Below are 19,412 nucleotides of genomic sequence, written 5' to 3' on the forward strand. Positions count from 1 at the left end.
TTGTTTTTATTATGGTAGTGCCTAAATGTCACAGGGTGCCCTATGAGAGAAGAGGCCAGTGCACCTCTGTGGAGCCCACTGACTCCTAATTAGGGTTAAAAGAGGTCACTTCCGTGACTTCAGGGCTTGGGCTATCAGTGTACCCCTCCTGCCCCCCAGGTGGGTGGCAGGGCTCGGGCTGTCAGCCCTCCCATCCCAGGTGGGTGGTGGAGCTCGGGCTGTCAGTGCCCCCGTCTCACGCGGGGTTCAGGCTTCCATGAATTCTTGTTTATTCTTGATCTATCCATGACTTTTACTAAAATAACCATGACAAAATCTTAAACTTATTCATTATCCACCTTCAAATCTCTCCTTAAAACTCTTTTGCCGTGAAGCCTATAAAAAAACCTGAACAATTAGGTTTCTGATGTGCTAAAACCATTGTCTGCCATGCTGAGCAATATTGTCACATTGTTTTCTTGTACTCCCCCATCAGTGTCCTCCGTACTCATCTGTTGTCTCTCATCTTATACTTCGAACAGAAGCTCTTTGGGAGAGGGACTATTTGTTCTGTGTGTGTACAGTACGTAGCACCATGAGGCTTCTATGTTCTACAATAATACAAACAACAACAAAACAATCTAAATGGACCAGGCAGATACAGGGCGGAGGAAAGGGATAGAACATCAGCATGAACAAACACGATGGTATCCAACAGCATTCTAGTTTCACATTTGTTTGTAATTTTTAAATTTATCACTTGCCCTTGCCCTGAAAGGAGAATGCCAACATCTGCATGCCCCAAGTTCAGGGACTGTGAGGGGAAATGTGGCTGGGCCCAGATATGGTCAATTAGATTAAAAGAGGGGTATGCTCTGAGGAGTTTGGTTTAGCTGCCAGGAGGAGTGAGACTTTCCATATGAGGAGGAAATCTTGGCTCAGATTTGTCTTCATAAAGTTGTCCTTTTAAGCTCATTTTGAAATCAGGCTGAAGGAAGCCTTTTGAACTCCAGCTGTGGGAAGTGTTTTCACATGTTGTGACTATTGCTCAGTTTCACAAGCCTGTTGGACTTGCCCGACTTGTCACAATAAACGGACTTGCCATTTTGGATATTCTAGTAGGAACAAATAGAAAGTTTCATGCAGAAGTTGTGCTTTTCCTGTAAACGGTGCAAGTTAAATCAACCATATCCATTTTAATAAAACTTGCACTGGGTCAGGATTTATAGATGCCATTTTAAGGAACAGCAGTCCAGTGTATTTTCCTTTTTGACAGCTTGATAATCTCAACAGCATGCTTTACTTAAGGGTAAAGCCTTGAAAATATTCATCAGTTGCATGATCTATGAAGATCAACATTTCAAACTTGGTGCCTCAAGTCTGGGATCAAAAAACATATTTAGGCACCTGAGTAAGTGGGATGGTTTTCAGAGTTGCTGAGTCTCTGCATAGGCACTGAAAAAATATGACTGCTTATTTAGGTGCCTAAATATAAATTAGGTGCCCAACATAAGGCTCCCAAGCCTGAACATTTTTACCATAGTTTATACACATAACTAGCTTAATATCTGGCATAAGCAAGTGTTTACTACCTTAAAAACATCAGCACATGTTGTAAAATGTCCTAGTTGGGAAATACTGATCTAGCGATATTCCTAATATCAATCAGCCAAAACCTGCTTATTATGGAGCCATCTGAAGGCACAATGCCAGGACCTCAGTTGTAAGAAAATTGCTGTTTTACTGGTATTTTATTTGCTTATATGTTAAACAATAAACTTGTGCAATGGGACACCCACCAGTTCCTGCACTGTATTGGTATCTAATGACATGGCTTACTGCAGAATAGATTTTGGCTCTCGGCCTCTACCTAGCATGCATCCAGCCATGTCTTATGTTTAGTTATTTCTCTTGGGCACTTTCCATCAACACTGTTCGGTTTCTGTTTCATTGATTGTCAGAGTCCAGGGTTTCTAATCTGCGCAGTGCAGCTTTTAAAACAATGGCATTCGAGCCTTTCATCTTTGTTGTACGTCACCTCCGATTAATCTCACAAAACTGTGTGGAGATTTAGCATGATCCTGATCTTGCAAACACTTGCTTTCCTACTGGGGACCTCACTCTTATCTTTCCTATGCTTGCCACTGAGGGATGCAGGAGGCATCCACATAGATGGTCCTGGTATCCTGTGGATCTACAGGGATTGGGCTCACTCCTTAAGGGCAAACAATTTGCTCCCCTTTTATGGAACCATTTGAGAGGGAACTCAGGTGAGTTCCACAGAATATTCCTTCCCCAGAACCTCCCTTCCATAAATTTTAATCCAGGAAGGGACAATCTGACCCATAGTAAACATTTTCACAGACCTGTTGACTTTGCCTTGCAGGTACATCTGCCACCTTTCCTGAATGGCTCCCCAACCTCTTGTGATTCTTAAAAGGAAGACACTGGGGTGGCCAGTTCCCAGTGGAGAGAAAACAGAAACCAACCTCCTTTCTGTACACATACAGGGATCTGTGCCCAGGCACAGTGGATAGTACTCCATAGAAAGGAGTGGTCAAGATAGAAGACTATGCTGAGCAGCCAAGGTTAGGCAGTGGGGTAAAGAAGCATGTGTAGATCTTTTCATTTATGGTGATTTTCAATCAATTTCAGCATAAGTCTGGATCTTTTAACAAACTATCATCTTTGCATTGCCAGCATGCCTGTACCCAACCCTGTGTTCCCAGCTGTGCCAGTGAAATACATCCACATGGCACCATTCACGTGCCTGTGATCTCTCCAGCACTAGTCATTGATTATCAGATCCTGCTTTTGTTGTTTTGATAGTCACAGTCAATAAAATGTAATCCTTGACTGTGCTGAAAAGGTGCTGGCTTGCCATGTCTTCATCAGTCTCTAAAATCTCAAGATCCTATGGTTAAATTTATGGCTCATTTCACTGTCCCAGACATTTGGTTCCCTGCCATATCATCCTTTGCAATGAAGCTAACAATCATGCTAGTTTCACTTCCAGTAAGACCTAAAGATTGCTGCTCCCTCTCTCTATTTGGACAGTGAAGTTCACTCTCAGGCTTTACACCAGATAATTCTCTTGTAAACATGAAACATTTATAACATGTTCTGGGTTTCTTCACAGGTGCATAAAATTGATGGTCATTATTCTCACGCTTGCATAGTTCCAAAATCACTGACAAGGTCCAGGCTGCTACATTGCTAGCGCAGAGTTTTTTTCTTCTACAAATCAATCATATTTGTCACTTTTACTATAGCGGACATTGCATACACTTGTGTTGCATAATCCCAGTTTTCTTCTCACACATCAGTCTTGAATTTCAACATTTTGCTTGTCTTTCCCCAAGAGAGAGAGATTGTGGGTGCATGTAAATATTTCCCTCCAAAACTTTTTAGGTACCAGCAACCATTCCTGATACTGACTGTCCAGAGAAAGTCAGCCTGAATGCTCCCTGAAATACTTGCATGTTGAAAGCAGGCCTGCAAAAGCCCTTCATAAGGTAGCATCAAGCTGTCTCTTCATAGTCCCTGGCTTCAGCAAATCCTTTTGCAGCAGTTTTCATGTTACTCACCCTTACAGAACCCTTTTTAAAAAAAGCAACAAAAAACCCCAAACAGTTTCTAGCAGAGTCGCTAAAAGACATACATTTGCTAGAAGACGTGATTGGTTCTAAATGGTTGGTGCAGTGTGGAAATCCTCTTTCTATGTATTTGCTTCCCTATAGGTTGGATCCTATGCCTCACCAGAATTGTTAATAAAAATCCCAGATGAATCTAATACCTCAATCCTCATCACTGATATCTTCATCTGTAAAGTATTCTTTGCCAGGAATCATCATAAGTCAGGGGTGGGCAAACTTTTTGGCCCAAAGGCCACATCTGGGTACAGAAATTGTATGGAGGGCCATGAATGCTCACGAAATTGAGGGTTGGGTGTGCAGGGTGTGTGTGTGTGTGTGTGTGTGAGTGAGGGCTCCGGCTGAGGGTGCGGGCTCAGGATGAAGGGTTGGGGTGCAGGATGGTGCTCTGAGCTGGGACCAAGGAGTTCAGAGGGCAGGAGGGGGATCAGAACTGGGGCAAGGGGTTGGGCCATGGGAGGAGGTCAGGGGTGCAGGCTCTGGGGGGCGCTTACCTCAAGCAGCTCCCAGAAACAGCAGCAGCATGTCCCCCCTCCAGCTCCTACACGAAGGCACAGCCAGGCAGCTCTGGCCACTGCCCCATCTGCAGGTGCCACCCCTGCAGCTCCCATTGGCTGTGGTTCCCAGTCAATGGGAGCTGTGGAGGCGGCACTTGGGTCAGGAGCAGCGTGTGGCAGTCCCTGGTTGACCCTATGCATAGGAGCCGGAGGGAGGACATGCTGCTGCTTCTGGAGGCCGCGTGAAGCGGGGCAAGCCCTGGACTCCGCTCCCCAGCGAGAGCTCAAGGGCTGGATTAAAACGTTTAGAGGGCCGGATGTGGCCCCTCGGGTGTAGTTTGCCCACTCCTGTTATAAGTGGTTCGTGCCTTTAGCCTTTAATTTCTCACAACTAAGGTAATGGTCTCAGTGCAGCCCTGCATAGAAGTTAGTGCAAAACTAGGAACTAAGGCTATTACCTGAGTGGGTTTCTTACTCTAAAACAGATACCACATTTCAAACTTATGAGTGAAGCTAGATAGACTATGCCTAAAACAGCTTTACATTCAGCAGCTTGCTTAACCTGTCCTGTTCTGCAGCTGGAATGAAATTGCTTGAGAGCACCCTTCTATTTACTGTGCCACCCTAAGCATCTACAGCCACAAGAAGAGCGTGGAGTGCTGAGATAATGGTCTTCAACCCTTCCAAGCCAAAACCAAATCTGGCCATAGGCCAGGCCTGAAAATGTTCAGGTGCTTCTGTAAATATAGACTCATAGACTCTAGGACTGGAAGGGACCTCGAGAGGTCATCGAGTCCAGTCCCCTGCCCTCATATCCACCAAATCCTAATGTCCCTGTGGTAAGAGAGCATTAAAATTCCATCAAAATATCTACAAAGTCCTTCCAGACCTTTAAGTCTCCTTTTAACTCTGGTTTCTCTAATGTAATGATGCTGGATTTTTCTCATCATACAGGTACTGAGTGCCCTTTCACTTAGTGCAGAGGGCTTGGCCTGGCCCTATAAAACTGAGGTGACCTAAAAATGCTTTATATGTCAGAGTGCAACTTTGTTCCTCTGCACTGCCTCCTTGAGCTGAGTGAGGTGAAGCACACTGAATTCTAGCAATGAATCACTCTCTCTCTCTACCCCTGACAGTGCTGGGGTGCAAACAGGCCAGTCTAGTCAGTATCAACATGTATGACCCTTAATTTAAAATAAACAGTTGTGGCATCCGATGCCAGAATGACAACGAAAACTGACAGTTTTGAAATTTTAGTTTTTGGGCTTTTTTGATCCACTCCCCCAAAATAAACAACCAACAAAAAACAAAGACCTGGGGGTGGTTGTTGGTCAGACAGTGCCCTGCTTGACTAGAGGCTTGGGTCTTCCTAAGATAAGCAGTTATGAGAAAACATTCTACCATAATATAACTCAAAAGGTGGTCTCTAGCTTCCAGCAAGCTTGGTGCCAGACTGCCCATGAACCTATCCTTTGCTAAACACCAAAAGTGATAAATCTGCAGTATGGATTGCCTGAAGAAATTAATTTCTTAAAAAAAATCTTGTTTTAAATATTCATGTATTTTGCACATTAAAGCATCTAAGCCCTATACAAACATTAATTTTTGCAACACCCCTCTGTGATAGGCAAAAAGTACAAGTGAGATTTTCAATAGCGCTTAGACTGGGCCCAACTTTTCTGCCATTCATGATAACGGGGACAGAGTTAAGCCGTCATTAAGTGCTTTTGAAAATCCCAGCCTTTGCAGGCCGTATCATCGCCTTTCTTAAGGGAAGCAAAGGTTACATGACTGCATGGGCACAGTGAGTCAGTGTCAGAGCTGGCAGCAGAATTCAGTAGGTCCTGGGAGCCAGCTACCCACTCTCAGGTTTGTGATGAAAATATTGATGGGCCATTTCTCTAGTGGCCACAGTATTATAGTCTGTCTTGGCTCAAACAATTTGATGATGTTAAGCAGGCATGAGTGTTCATATTTTTAAATCATATTTACTCTTCCAGAAACCCAGGAATTTCTACCTACATTCCTCAAAGTTTCCAGGAATTTGCCTCTGCAGCGTTTGTTGGTGGAATGGGATGTTAGTGACTTAGCCCACCAGTTTGAACTAGAAATGGTTTTTGACATTCAAGTTAGTCGATCTGAAGAAATGAATGTTGTCTGGACAGTAAGTATCTTTTAAAAAACATATTTCAATGTATCAATATGAACAAAATCAAACATTCTGGTGTGTAGAGGTAACTTTGTCACATGGACATGTCCAAGGCTTCATAAGAAGAGTCTACATATTTTACGAGGACCACACTCAATTTAAGATAGAAAAGTTGTCTGATCATGGAAACAGAGCATGTTAAGATGGATCATTGAGTTCTAAGTCCATTACTAAGGTTTCCCCCAAGTGCATGAGGGTGCCTTGAGGACTCCTCCACACTAAGGATCCCTTATTAGAGCCTCTGTCCTCCTGGCTGAAGAAGAGAAGACAAAGACATAATTTCCGTTAGAGTTTCTCATAGCTTCCCTCAAGAAACGTGAGTCTAGAATGGGAAAACAAGCTTTGGTCTCCTGTGTGTGAGCACACTACAGCTAGGCCATCAAGCCTGACTATTGATTTGTGAATTTTATTCCTGTTTTCTTTTACTCACCTACTTTAGATGGTTATTGCCCTTCTTGTTTTCCATGCTGAGGAAAGAGCAAGCATAGGCCTTAGCAGTTGATGCCACTGCTGCCTCCGAGGCCACTGCTGCCAAAATCTAATGCATTGCACTGTTTGTATATTTTTCTGTGCCTTCCTGAGAATCAGCACACACTGGGAATATATGTGTGATAGGATTGCCGAGGTGCAGCCTGGCACTGTGGGACTGCTGTGCTCTCTTAACTCTCCAGCCTGTGCAGTCTCTCACAATGCTTTGCTAGTGACAAGCAGCAAACCCCTTCAGGCGCTGTGATCACTCAGCACAATCACATGTGAAGCCCCACACCTAGCTAGATTGCATGAATGTTCCCAGAACCCCTCATGAATCACACAGAGAAAGGCACCAGCCAACCCCCCCCCCCACAGTTCCCAGCCTTGTACCTCAGGAATATACCATCTTGCACTGCTCAAGACAAATTATGCAAATTTATTAATTGGTTCACCACTTTATCAATGGAAAGTGGATATACATCAGCCTTCGTAAACCTGAGCAAACACCCTTACCAAACACTTCAGGCAAACTCACCAGTAAAGATAAACAGTTAATTAAATGTATTAACTACAAAAGATAGATTTTAAGTGATTATAAAAGTGATAAGCAAAAAGAGTTAGTTCCCAGAATAAAATAAAATATAAGCACACAGTCTAAACTGTCAACCTTATTAGAGTGGGCAACATCTAGATTAAGCAGTTTTCTCACCCCACTGGATACTGCAGTCCTCAGTAGGTTTGTCTCTTAAACCTGAGCCAGTCTCCTCGGTTGGAGTCTTCAGTCTTTTGAGTGCCCATGTTGCATGCAGCATAGGTGGGGGAAGGAGAAAGGTGAAGCATGGGCCCCCTGTGTTCTGTTTTATATCCTTAGTCCATGTGCTTGGAGAACACAGGTCCAGGCATGTCTGGTGGGCATTGTTGAGTTGCAAGGTGAAGCAATCCCCGGGTGTGTCTCCTGTAAGTGAGTCATTGAATTGTAACTCCTCTGCTGGACAATGGCTGGTAAAGTCTGTTCAGCACTAACCCAGGCAGTGGTATCTCTTCCCTTTTCATTGTCTCTGGAGTAGTATCTGGGCACTTCCCAAACCTACAACATATTTTAGTGACAACGATAAAACAGATTCTCATAACTTCATATGCATTAATGATACACACATTTAAATAGAAAAATGACTTTCAGCAGATCATAACCTCTCTCTGATACCTCACACAGCCTGCTTTATATGCAATATCACAATTATATACAAATAAGAAATATGGGAGGTAAAGGACTCTCCCCCAAAGTATAGAATATCACAACATAATCAAGAGGGAATAGACTAAAATTGCTGCTAAGATTATAGTCCAAGTCACCAAATTAAATCGCCTAGTAAACTGGTGTGAAACAAGTATGCTCCAGAAGTGCAGGGCCTGTGCTTCCACTAGGAGACCCTAGGTGGTCGCCTAGGGCAGGAGGATTTGAGAGGTGGCATTTTGCCGCTCTCTGCGGAAATTCGGTGTCGGGTCCCGGAGTGAGTGAAGGACCTGCCACCAAAGTGCCCTGAAGACGCAGAACGGAAGGACTCCTCCCGCCGAATGCTCAGAGGAAGAGCACTGCCACTGAGGGCGGCAAAAACCCTGGCGCCGCTCCTGCAGAAGTGTTTTAACAAAAGTGATATTTTTTAAATCTATATTTGTAGGGCTTTTAAATATATTTTTTTCACCATCTGCTGATTGAAATGTGGGAGAATATTAACCACAGATGTTAAAACCTAGAAAAATCTGAGGAAGTCCTAATTCTCAAGGCCAGTTTAAGAAAGCCACTACCCAGAAGAATAGACAGAGGGTGGGATTTTTAGATGCATTCAGTGTTGATTTAACTCTGCTTCTGTTGAAGTCAATGAGAATGGAATTAGAACAATGCTGATCACTTCTGAAAATCCCATCTGCTAGGACATCAAGAATGCAACGTACTGAATCATGCCTGTTAAAAACTAGACTATACTAGAGGCAGGGAGGGTCCACACAGCTGAAAGCCAGAATTGCAAAAGTCCCCTTGACTTCAGTAGGGCCAGGATTTTGCCCGTTGTGTTTTAAGGAAGCAAAATGCCTCCCGAGCTGAGTACGGTTCACAGTAAATTGCCATTTATACCTCTCTAATTTGTGTATGCAGCACAGAGAATGCTCCTTCCCAAGGAATGCTATCACTCTCACACCTTACGCAAGCTAAACTGACTTTTGGGACTTTGGTATCTTAGGAAGAAAGAGTTTTGGCTTTAGATCCATTTTAGGGAGGAAAAAGTGATGAATGCCAAGAGGACAAATAGCCTTGATTAAGATAATAGCTAGTCTTGGAAACAGACATGGCATCCCATTAGTCTAGCAATAAAGCTTCAGTATAAAATAAATGGCCATTTGTGGCACCCTTACTTAAAGAGTAATAGACTCATTATAGTTATTTAGATTTATTTACCATTTAATAGGGAAGAATATGAGAGCTCATTATGTATTATCACTTCCTATAGAAATTGAAGTAATTGATTCAAAATCAGCATGGTGCATGCTTGATTTGCCTTCCACTGAAAGACAGACAGGCTTGTAAATCCCAAACCAGTAGGCTGAATTTATATGATTAATATCCAATGCATAGGGTGAAAGCTTAACATACAAAGTCCATTTGTTCAGTTGTTGTGTGTCACTACCAGCAGCTTATGTTCTTACTACTATTTTATTATAAAGAAGAAAGTACCATAATAATACAATGGATGAGTGATATAGTTCATGCTGAAGCAAGTACAGTTTGCATACTATTCAGAACAGAAGCTAAAGAGTTCCCCTGAAATTAAAAATGACCATTAAATCATAAAATGTCACTGAAATCAATTGTAAAAGTCTGGGGAGAAAAACCATTGAAAAAAGTCCAGATGTTATCTTATGAACAGAGATAGTGATGTTGAATTTTAATCCTAGTCAGAGCTGTCAGTGGAGCTATGCTGATTTACACCAGCTGAAGATAGGACCCAGTTTCTTGTTTTTAAAAAAATAAGAAGCGTTCTGAGCTGTACACTTGCAGCAAGCAATTCAATTAGAATAGCGTGTGTGCATGCATGCGTGTTCTTTTGTAGTGGCCTTGAGCCATGCTCCTGCACTGGGGCTGTGCAGAACTGCAGCATGCTGGGAAAAATGCCGCCCCCCCTTCAGAAAACAGAGCAACTTTTGCCTGCATGGCTAGTCTGGTCCTTGAATCAGTTTGAGTTATGGTGACCTGGAGCTGTCCCCGTGCACTATATGCACTAGCAGGGATAGCCCCACACATGGTCTCTCTGCTCAGGAGGGTGTCGGGTATGAGATTGCAAGGGATCTTCCACCAGGCAGGAACCAGCCTCCATCCTGCCCTTCATTAATTTTGTTAGTATGTTATCGTTCACTTTTTTATAGGAGTACAACTACTGACTTGCTGTATAAATGATTCCCTAAGACCTCTTTGTTGTCATCAACATATTTTCTACTGTATATTTTAGACAGTCACTATCCTCATAGAACATCAGGGTTGGAAGGGACCTCAGGAGGTCATCTAGTCCAACCCTCTGCTCAAAGCAGGACCAATCCCCAACTAAATCATCCCAGCCAGGGCTTTGTCAAGCCTGACCTTAAAAACCTCTAAGGAAGGAGATTCCACTACCTCCCTAGGTAACCCATTCCAGTGCTTCACCACCCTTCTCGTGAAGAAGTTTTTCCTAATATCCAAACTAAACCTCCGTCACTGCAACTTTCTTCCTTTTGGCTTCCATAGACAGATAAATGTCCTTGCAACAGTAGTATATTTTAAAATATTTTTTTTGCAGATTACAAAGCCGCACCATATCTTTTAAACCATTTCCTACCATGCCTTTTGTTCTCCGTCCCATTGTAGGACTTTCAGCTCTCTTTCAGCCTGAGGACTACAGTCAAATATAAAATGAATTCTCCACCAATACAGATATATACAGTAGCAGTGTAGAGTGAGGATGTACATAAGCCTCCAGATGATCAGAAAACTATCAAGTGTGAAGCTATGTATTGAATGTTGTGTGTTCAAATTAACATAACTGCAAGCACAATCAACCTGTTGGTCACCTGAAATTGAAATTACTACGTTTGAACATACAGGGCCTGATCCATCACTGCACGATTCTGATTTTATGCGGACATAGCTTCACTGATTTCAGTAGAATTGCACCGTCAGAGTGGGAACAATACAATTGTGAATCAAGCCTGCAATCTCGCTAACTACATGTGCAAATGAGGTCTGCAGTTACACACAAACTTTTCTGAAAATTTGAGATGCAGGATTACAACTGGGATTTTCAAGGAGCCTTAGAGAGTTACACACCCAATGTTACCTGGGGTTTTCAGAACCCAAAACAGTGGTAACTTACCTTTTATTTTAGGCAGTGTCAGGAATAAATTAATGGGAACAGTGCTTCTGTCCAATAAATGATTGATATAAGCAAGCATGCTCTTATTTAAAACTACTTTATTTATTTATATGTTGGATATTAAGCGTGCGTGTGCACGCATGCACACACACACACACACACAATTGGTTTAGGACATTCCAGATATAGTTACCCATAATCTGAGATGGTTGATTAACAGCCGGGCTTCCAGGAGCCCTTTTTCCATACAGCCGGTGAGGAGTTTAGCTGTCAGCTCCTTGCCCGAAGAAAAGCTCCCTCAGACTGCTCTGAGGTATTTACTTTTGCCTAATTTTTTATAGGTAACTTTAACAAAGCACATAACCTATAGTGACTCCTAGTTGGTTAGCATAACAACCTCTACTGGGTTATCAATTTTTAAAATTTTAATAAACTATTTATTATTTTAAATATTTTTAGCTAACAAGAATAACAACATGTCAGGGGCACCTAAAACCCAGGTTGCAATTGACATACTTTTTATAATTTTTGTTCTATTTTTTTAATTCTGATTAGCAAACTACAAGCATGCAGCTGTCTGACCTCGTCTTACAAAGGCCTGAGATTATTTCTAGCATTGTGATGCTTGGTTTTCAGCTGACAGTGGCTGAACATAAAAAATGGCTGACTGTCGTACTGTCAAGTTCTGGGGCACATGCAGGAATGTCAATTCTGGGGTAACACCAACTCTTTCTGAGCCTATCTTATGCCATAACAGCTAAACCTAATTCCAAACTAAGCATTCTCCACGTATTTTTGTTCACCATAACTCTGCATACTCTGCCTTAATAGCATATGTACCTAATCACATCAGCCATGCCATCAGGGGCTCATTCACCTGCACATCTACCAACGTGATATATGCCATCATGTGCCAGCGATGCCCGTCTGTCATATACATTGGCCAAACTGGACAGTCTCTATGCAAAAGAATAAATGAACACATATCTGATATCAGGAATCTTAACATTCAAAAACCAGTGGGAGAACACTGCAACTTCTCTAACCACTCAGTGACAGATTTGAAGGTGGCAATTTTACAACAAAAAAACTTCAAAAACAGACTCCAAAGAGAGACTGCTGAACTTGAATTAATATGCAAATTAGATACAATTAACTTAGGTTTGAACAGAGACTGGGAATGGTTGGGCCATTTCACTAATTGAATCTATTTCCCCATGTTAAGTATCCTCACACCTTCTATGTGTCATCTCGATTATCACTTCAAAAGTTTTTTTTTCTCCTGCTGATGATAGCTCATCTCAATTGATTGGCCTCTTACAGTTGGTATGGCTACTTCCACCTTTTCATGTTCTCTGTACATATAAATATCTTCTTGCTGTGTGTTCCAGTCCATGCATCTGATGAAGTGAGCTGTAGCCCACGAAAGCTTATGCTCAAATAAATTTGTTAGTTTCTAAGGTGCCACAAGTACTCCTGTTCTTTTTACTTACCTATTGTTTGTTTTTAGGAGTATTATAACACAACTCTCAGTAAATTGAATAAAACTCTGCACTGGAGTTGGGATTCAGAATTACCTTTGGAATGCATGTCCCACTCTGTAAGAATCAGGAGCATGGTGAATGATGAAAGATTCTCTAAACTCTGGAGTCGCTGGAGTCAGTGGGAGACTGTGCTGGGTAAGCAAAGCAAGACTTTGGAATATTTCCTTGCTGATTTAATGCTGTGGTTTAATTTGCTACTGTAAAACCAGTAAAATATTGGAGTTCATGTCAGCAGTGACTATGCAACATCAATGGACCATTTTAGAATTTACTGCTAATACAGCAGAACCCCATTTATCTGATCTAGCTGGGACAGGCCAGGCTACATCAGACAAGCAAAAATCAGGACAAACTAGAGAATGGGCAAATATGATGCTGCAGCACCATCTAGTGGCCAAAGGAGAGATTACCCACTTCTGGCCTTGGAATTCTGGTTGTTTGGTAAACATAGAGAGCCGGTTAAGGAAGGGTCAGATAAACGGGGTTCTACTGTACTTGTCTGTATTGTTTCATAGAACCATAGAAATGTGGGACCAGAAGGGCCCTCATGAGGTCATCTAGTCCTCCTCTGCCTTCCCTCCTGCCCCACCCTCCAGTGCTGTGCTGGGGCAGGATTAAGTATATCTAGCATATCCCTGAAAAGTGTTTTTGGCTAACCTGTTCTTAAAAGCTCCAGTGGCAGGGGTTCCACAGCCTCCCTAGATAACATGTTCCAGTGCTTAACTATCCTTGCAGTTTTGGTCTCACAATCAACATCAAGAAGACAGAAGTGATGTACTAGCCTATACCAAGAAAGCCTTATGTAGAGCCTGTTATCACAGTGCATGGCCAAACCCTCCAGGCACTGGACAAGTTCACCTACCTCAGCACTACACTGTCACATGCAGTTCACATTGATAGTGAAACTAACGCCAGAATTGCCAAAGCAAGTGTGGCCTTTGGCAGATTATGTGCAAATGTGTGGGAGTACACAGGGATTAGTCAAAACAAAACTGAAGGTCTGCAAAGGTATCATGTTTCCAACTTTGATGTATGCATGCAAAACCTAGATGGTGTTAGATGCCATGTTATGAAGCCAAATCACTTTCACATGGACTGTCTGAGGAAACTGATGAGGTTAAGATGGCAAGACAAGGTTCCAGATAGTAAGATTCTCATATGGGCAGGTATTCTAAGCATCCATACTCTGTTCATGAAATCACAGATGAGATGGGTAGGCCATGTCACCAGAATGTCAGGTGAGTGACTGCCAAAGATCTTTTATGGTGAACTAAAGCAGGGAAAATGCTCTCAGGGAGGCCAGAAGAAATTTTTGAAAGACTCCCTGTAGTTGTCCTTGAGGCATTTCAACAGTTTTGGGAAGATCTTGCTCATGATCATTCTACCTGGCGAAGTCTCATCCATACTGGATCACCAGTCTGCGTAGAGGAGAACTACTGAGGCAGAGCAGAAGTGCCAGCAGCATAAATCTCACAACAGCAGCATATCCACTGTTAATCAAGTAACCCATTGTGACATCTCTTGTTCAGTGTGCTGCAGACAGTTCAAAGCTCAAATTGCCCTGATCAGACAATCATGTGTTCACAGAAACCAAATCAATCAGTAATGTCATAGTTATCTTCGAACTTGAAGGATGAACAACAACATCATCCTTATAGTTAGAAAGTTTTCCCTAATATCTAGCCTAAATCTTCCTTGTTGCAAACTAGAATGTTTACTTCTTGTCCTTCCTTCAGCGGGTATGGAGAACAATTGATCACTGTCCTCGTTATGACAGATTTGAAACCAGATATCAGGTCTCCTCCCTCAGCCTTCTCTGCACTAGAACAAATATGTTCAGTTCTTCCTCATACAGTTTTCCAGCCCTTTTCCCATTTTTGTTGAATGCTCTCCAGTTTGAATCTTTCTGAAAATGTGGTATTGACCAGTGCTGGGACAATTACCTCCTGTGCCTTACATATGATACTCCTATTAATACATACCAATATACTTGCCTTTTTTGCAACTGCATCACATTGACGACTTGTATTCAATTTGTGATCTACTATAACCCCCATATCGTTTTCTTCCCAAGTGAAATTTCATCTTGTTGATTTCAGACCAATTCTTCAGTTTATCAAGATCATTTTGAATTCTAGTCCCGTCTTCCAGTCCAACCCCTTCCAGCTTGTTGCAGCTGCACATTTTATTAATATACTCTCTACTTCATTCTTCTTCACACAGCGCACAGTCAACTTGTGGAACTCCTTGCCTGAGGAGGTTGTGAAGGCTAGGACTATGACAGGGTTTAAAAGAGAACTAGATAAATTCATGGAGGTTAAGTCCATAAATGGATATTAGCCAGGATGGATAAGGAAGGGTGTCCCTAGCCTCTGTTTGTCAGAGTGTGGAGATGGATGGCAGGAGAGAGATCACTTGTTCATTTCCTGTTAGATTCACTCCCTCTGGGGCACCTGGCATTGGCCACTGTCGGTAGACAGGATACTGGGCTAGATGGACCTTTGGTCTGACACAGTACGGCCGTTCTTATGTTCTTATGTTTCTTATGTTCTTATTATCTAAATCATTAATGAAAATACTAAATGACACTGGCCCCAGAACAGACCTCTGCAGGACCCCTCTTGATACATCCTCCCAGCTTAACAGCAAACCATTCCGAACTACTCTTTAAGTATAATTTTTCAGCCAGTTGTGCACCCACTTTATAGTAATTTAATCTAGACCACAGTCCCTAGTTTGTTTAGGACTATGTCATGTAGGGGTGTGCCAAAAACCTTCCTGAAATCCTGATATATTGTGTCTACTGCTTCCCTGCTATAGAATAGGCCGTAAACATGTCAAAGAAGGAAATTAGATTGGTTTGGCATGATTTTGTTTTTGACAAATTCATGTTAGCTATTACTTATCACCCTGGTTTCCTCTAGGTTTGAACAATTGTTTCATTTAGTGCACTGTTTTTAATGTTTTTACTGTCCTAGAAAAATGATAGAACTTCCAAGTATTGTTTAATCTCATTAGAAAAACTGTAGTCAGCAAATTAAAACAACAGATAGAGTATTACTATATACAGGCGGAGAAGACAGATAGCTGCTTGATAGAGCCAGGAACTCTTGCTTTTTTCCTAGCTCTGTCATGGATTTGCTATGCGACCTTGGACAAATTGCTTCACCTTCCTGTGCTTCTCTTTACCCAATTGTAACATAGATAGAACAAGGCTCACTTTCCTTACAGGAGATAATGAAGATTGATTGTATTTTGTATAGTGCTTTGAGATCCTCAGATGAAAACTACAATACAATTGCAAAGTATAAGGTCTGAGACAACCTGCTCATGAACACCAATCCTTGCATAAAAGTAGTAAAACTGTGAAAAGTGGTACAGATCTCATTCTCTTTATTTAGAAAACAAACATGTGCATAGAATTCCCTCTAAAGGGCTCAGTCTTGTAGCCTTTGTTGACCGGGACTAGTCACATGGATTAAGTCAGTAGGATTCTGATCACAATAAATGGAGTTAAATTTAAAATAGACTATTATATGTTTTGAGAGTGTGGATTTTATTCTCAAAGAACAAAAAAGACTGTATGAGACGAGAATGTTATGTTTTGTGCATCTGGTTGAATGGCAGATTTCTTACCTGCGTTCTTAATTTAAAGGTTTCTACTGAAGGCAATGAGAAATGTAAGTATTGAATAAGTTAATTAGCAAAACCTCATGCTATATGATGGTTTTATTTTACAGGAAACTTTTAATGCTGTCAATCCAGATTGTATTAAATCATGCATTTAAAATATGTTCAGTTTTAGTTTCAGTAAAGTTATATAAATTACATTTTATGCCTGGCTAGAAGGCACTTGAGTTATACAACTCCAGGATCTCTTCGGCTACGTCTACACTGCGCGCCTTACAGTGGCGCAGCTGTGCTGGTACGGACATGCCATTGTAAGGTACATGGTGTAGCCACTCTGTCTCCATGAGAGTGCTCTCCTGATGACAAAATAAAACCACCCCAAACAAGGGGAGCGGTAGCTTCGTTGGTGGGAGAGCATCTCCTACCGATGAAGTGCTGTCCACACTGGTGCTTTTCATCATTAAAACTTTTGTCGTTTGGGGAGTAATTTTTTCACACCCCTGACCAACAAAAGTTTTAACGACGAAAGTGCAGTGTAGACACAGCCTGCGGGCATGTCTTCACTAGCAACGTTAAAGTGCTGTCGCGGCAGCGCTTTAACGTGGGTGTGTAGCGGCGGCATCAGCGCTGGGAGAGCACTGGAGCACTGTCTACACTGGCACTTTACAGCGCTGAAAGTTGCGGAGCTGTAAAGTGCCAGTGTAGACAAGGCCTTAGTCTTTGAGGATAAATTTAGTCCTACTTTGTGGTATATCCATAATGCCCTTGGCAATGCTGCTGTAGTAAACAAGGAAACTATAATATCCTTACCACTGAAGTCTTACTTGTTCCTTTGATTAGGGCTTTTCTAGGAAGGCAATATCTCTTCGGAAGCTGTTGCATAATAATTCTTGGACTCAGTGCAGAATCACGTCAGCAGTTTCAACTTTGTAACAGCATCATGTGTTCTGTGAATGTGGGACATACATTAACCACTAGTGATTCTTGCTTCACTGTCATCAGGCTGTAGTATTCATATAAACTAATACTGAGAACCAAGAGTTACCAGTATTAATGGTTCTCTGAAGTTTATATTTTTTTCCCCTAATGCACAATTGTTGATTTGGCTTTGCGTTCATGTACTAGTTTAATATGAACAGACAAAAGCCTCTCTGTAGCTAAGGTTATAACAAGGTTTCTATTTCAGAGTGGTAGCCGTGTTAGTCTGTATCAGCAGAAACAATGAGGTGTCCTTGTGGCACCTTAGAGACTAACAAATATAACAAATTTATTTGTTAGTCTCTAAGGTGCCACTAAAGTTTCTATTATAAGGCTTCTGGGACTTAGAGCCACAATGGTTTAGGCTGCCTTGATGAACTCCTGGCCACATGGAAGTCAACAGTAGAACTCCCATTTGCTTCACTAGGGCCAGGATTTCACCCCTTAACTCTGTATTTCAATATTTCCACATTTTTGAAAAAAGGTAATCTTAATTTAGAATTTCTAGACATTTTTATTATTTAATTAGGGGAGGAGGTGGAAGAGTTGAGGATGGGGCTTAGGATTTCAACTACAGCTCTCTAGTAAGTTTTTTTTTTCCAAGTTTTGATACAGACTTATAACCTTAATTAGTTTCTCACAGGTTTGTGTTGGGCAATCATAATTAATATTAAGGACAAGAGACACTAGTAGTAAACCAACTACTACTGTCACTTCTGAATGAACTTCTGTGAACTGTGTTCATAGAACACAGGAAAAATTGACTGAATACAAGGCAGTGATTAGCCCGTTCAGATTGATTGTTTTCACTGGAACAGCATCATTTCTGGTGAACTTAGATGACTTTTAAAAATGTGTTTTGAAAGGATGACTAAACGGTTTAGTTAAGGAACTACTATCTGCACTGGTTCAGGTTCACACAGGTCCTGCTTGGATTTAGATACTAGAAATGTTACCACATGTAGCAGGAGAAGCACAGGGCCCTTAACTTGGGTCTTGGCAGATAAAAAGCCTTTCAAACTCACCTTTTAATGGATGAAATCTTTTTATTCTAGTTAGACTGAAGCCATAAGGAATCCATTTATGAATTAACATTGGACATTTCCTGGTCATTAAGGAACAAATGTTCACACCTAGCATCTCAGCTTGCCTTTGCAAAATCATATATACAAATCCCACCTTGAGGTCAGATGTAAAGCCCACTAAAGTTAATGAGAGCCTTTCCATTGACTTTGTTGGATTCTGGATCAGGTCCTAGGGGGTGAAATTCACCACTGTACAAAGGCTCATGCACCACTTAAGTTTTATATCTTACGGGTTTAAGGAGGACTGAAGTGAGAGAACATCACATGATGGTGTACAAATAGATGTTTGCATGTGGATAGTTGAGGTACAATTACTAGATGTGTGCAAATGCCTAGTTATGCATTCAAAGTCACAGGCACCTATCCTGAGCACCCTTTTGAAAACTTGTCCCTAGTGCTTTCTCAGCTTTCTAGTCATGGGGTAGACTGTTCACAAGAGACTCCATGGCATAAAGAAAGTACATTCAACTGAAGAGATTTATTCTTTTGTATCTTGCAGGCCTAGATACTTCAGATGACTACACACCATACATCTTCCCAGAAGATAAAGTTGTAGAGGAAGGCTCAAATGTCACTTTTTGCTGCATTGGAGGCAAAGATAGCCGAATTTTAAATTTTTTGTTTAATTACACTGATTATTATTACCCAGACTCAAACACAAGCCAGCGAAACATGGTGATTACTATGAATAAGGTGTTGCATGCAGAAATGCCTGGCATTCCTGCCTTTTGTAACCTCTCTGGTAAAGGAAACAAAAATTACAGTGCAACACTTCTCTTTGTGGGCAGTAAGTACACACTTTGCTTTTTCTGTTGCTGGGAGGGATTGCTTTCTATAAAAATCACTTGTAAAGTTCACTTGGGTTCTGAGCTGCTATAAATTAGCATTGCTCCGGTGGCCTCTGTGGAGCTATGCCTATTTTCACCGGCTGAGGAACTGGCTCCGACTGTGTGCCCTCGCATTACATGT

The 19,412-nt window shown here is 41.7% G+C and overlaps 1 protein-coding gene across 1 annotated transcript in view; it reads left to right on the forward strand.

The window, feature by feature from the left end:
• LOC127046575 (oncostatin-M-specific receptor subunit beta-like) overlaps window positions 1-19,412 on the forward strand; it is a 60,363-nt gene that overhangs the window by 18,168 nt on the left and 22,783 nt on the right. The window contains exons 3-5 of the mRNA XM_050943747.1: window positions 6,130-6,293; window positions 12,717-12,885; window positions 18,943-19,234. Coding sequence (XP_050799704.1) covers window positions 6,130-6,293; window positions 12,717-12,885; window positions 18,943-19,234 — 625 coding nt within the window. The remainder of the gene's footprint in view (window positions 1-6,129; window positions 6,294-12,716; window positions 12,886-18,942; window positions 19,235-19,412) is intronic.

This window comes from Gopherus flavomarginatus, chromosome 3 (assembly GCF_025201925.1).
Source record: "Gopherus flavomarginatus isolate rGopFla2 chromosome 3, rGopFla2.mat.asm, whole genome shotgun sequence".
Classification (NCBI taxonomy): domain Eukaryota; kingdom Metazoa; phylum Chordata; order Testudines; family Testudinidae; genus Gopherus; species Gopherus flavomarginatus.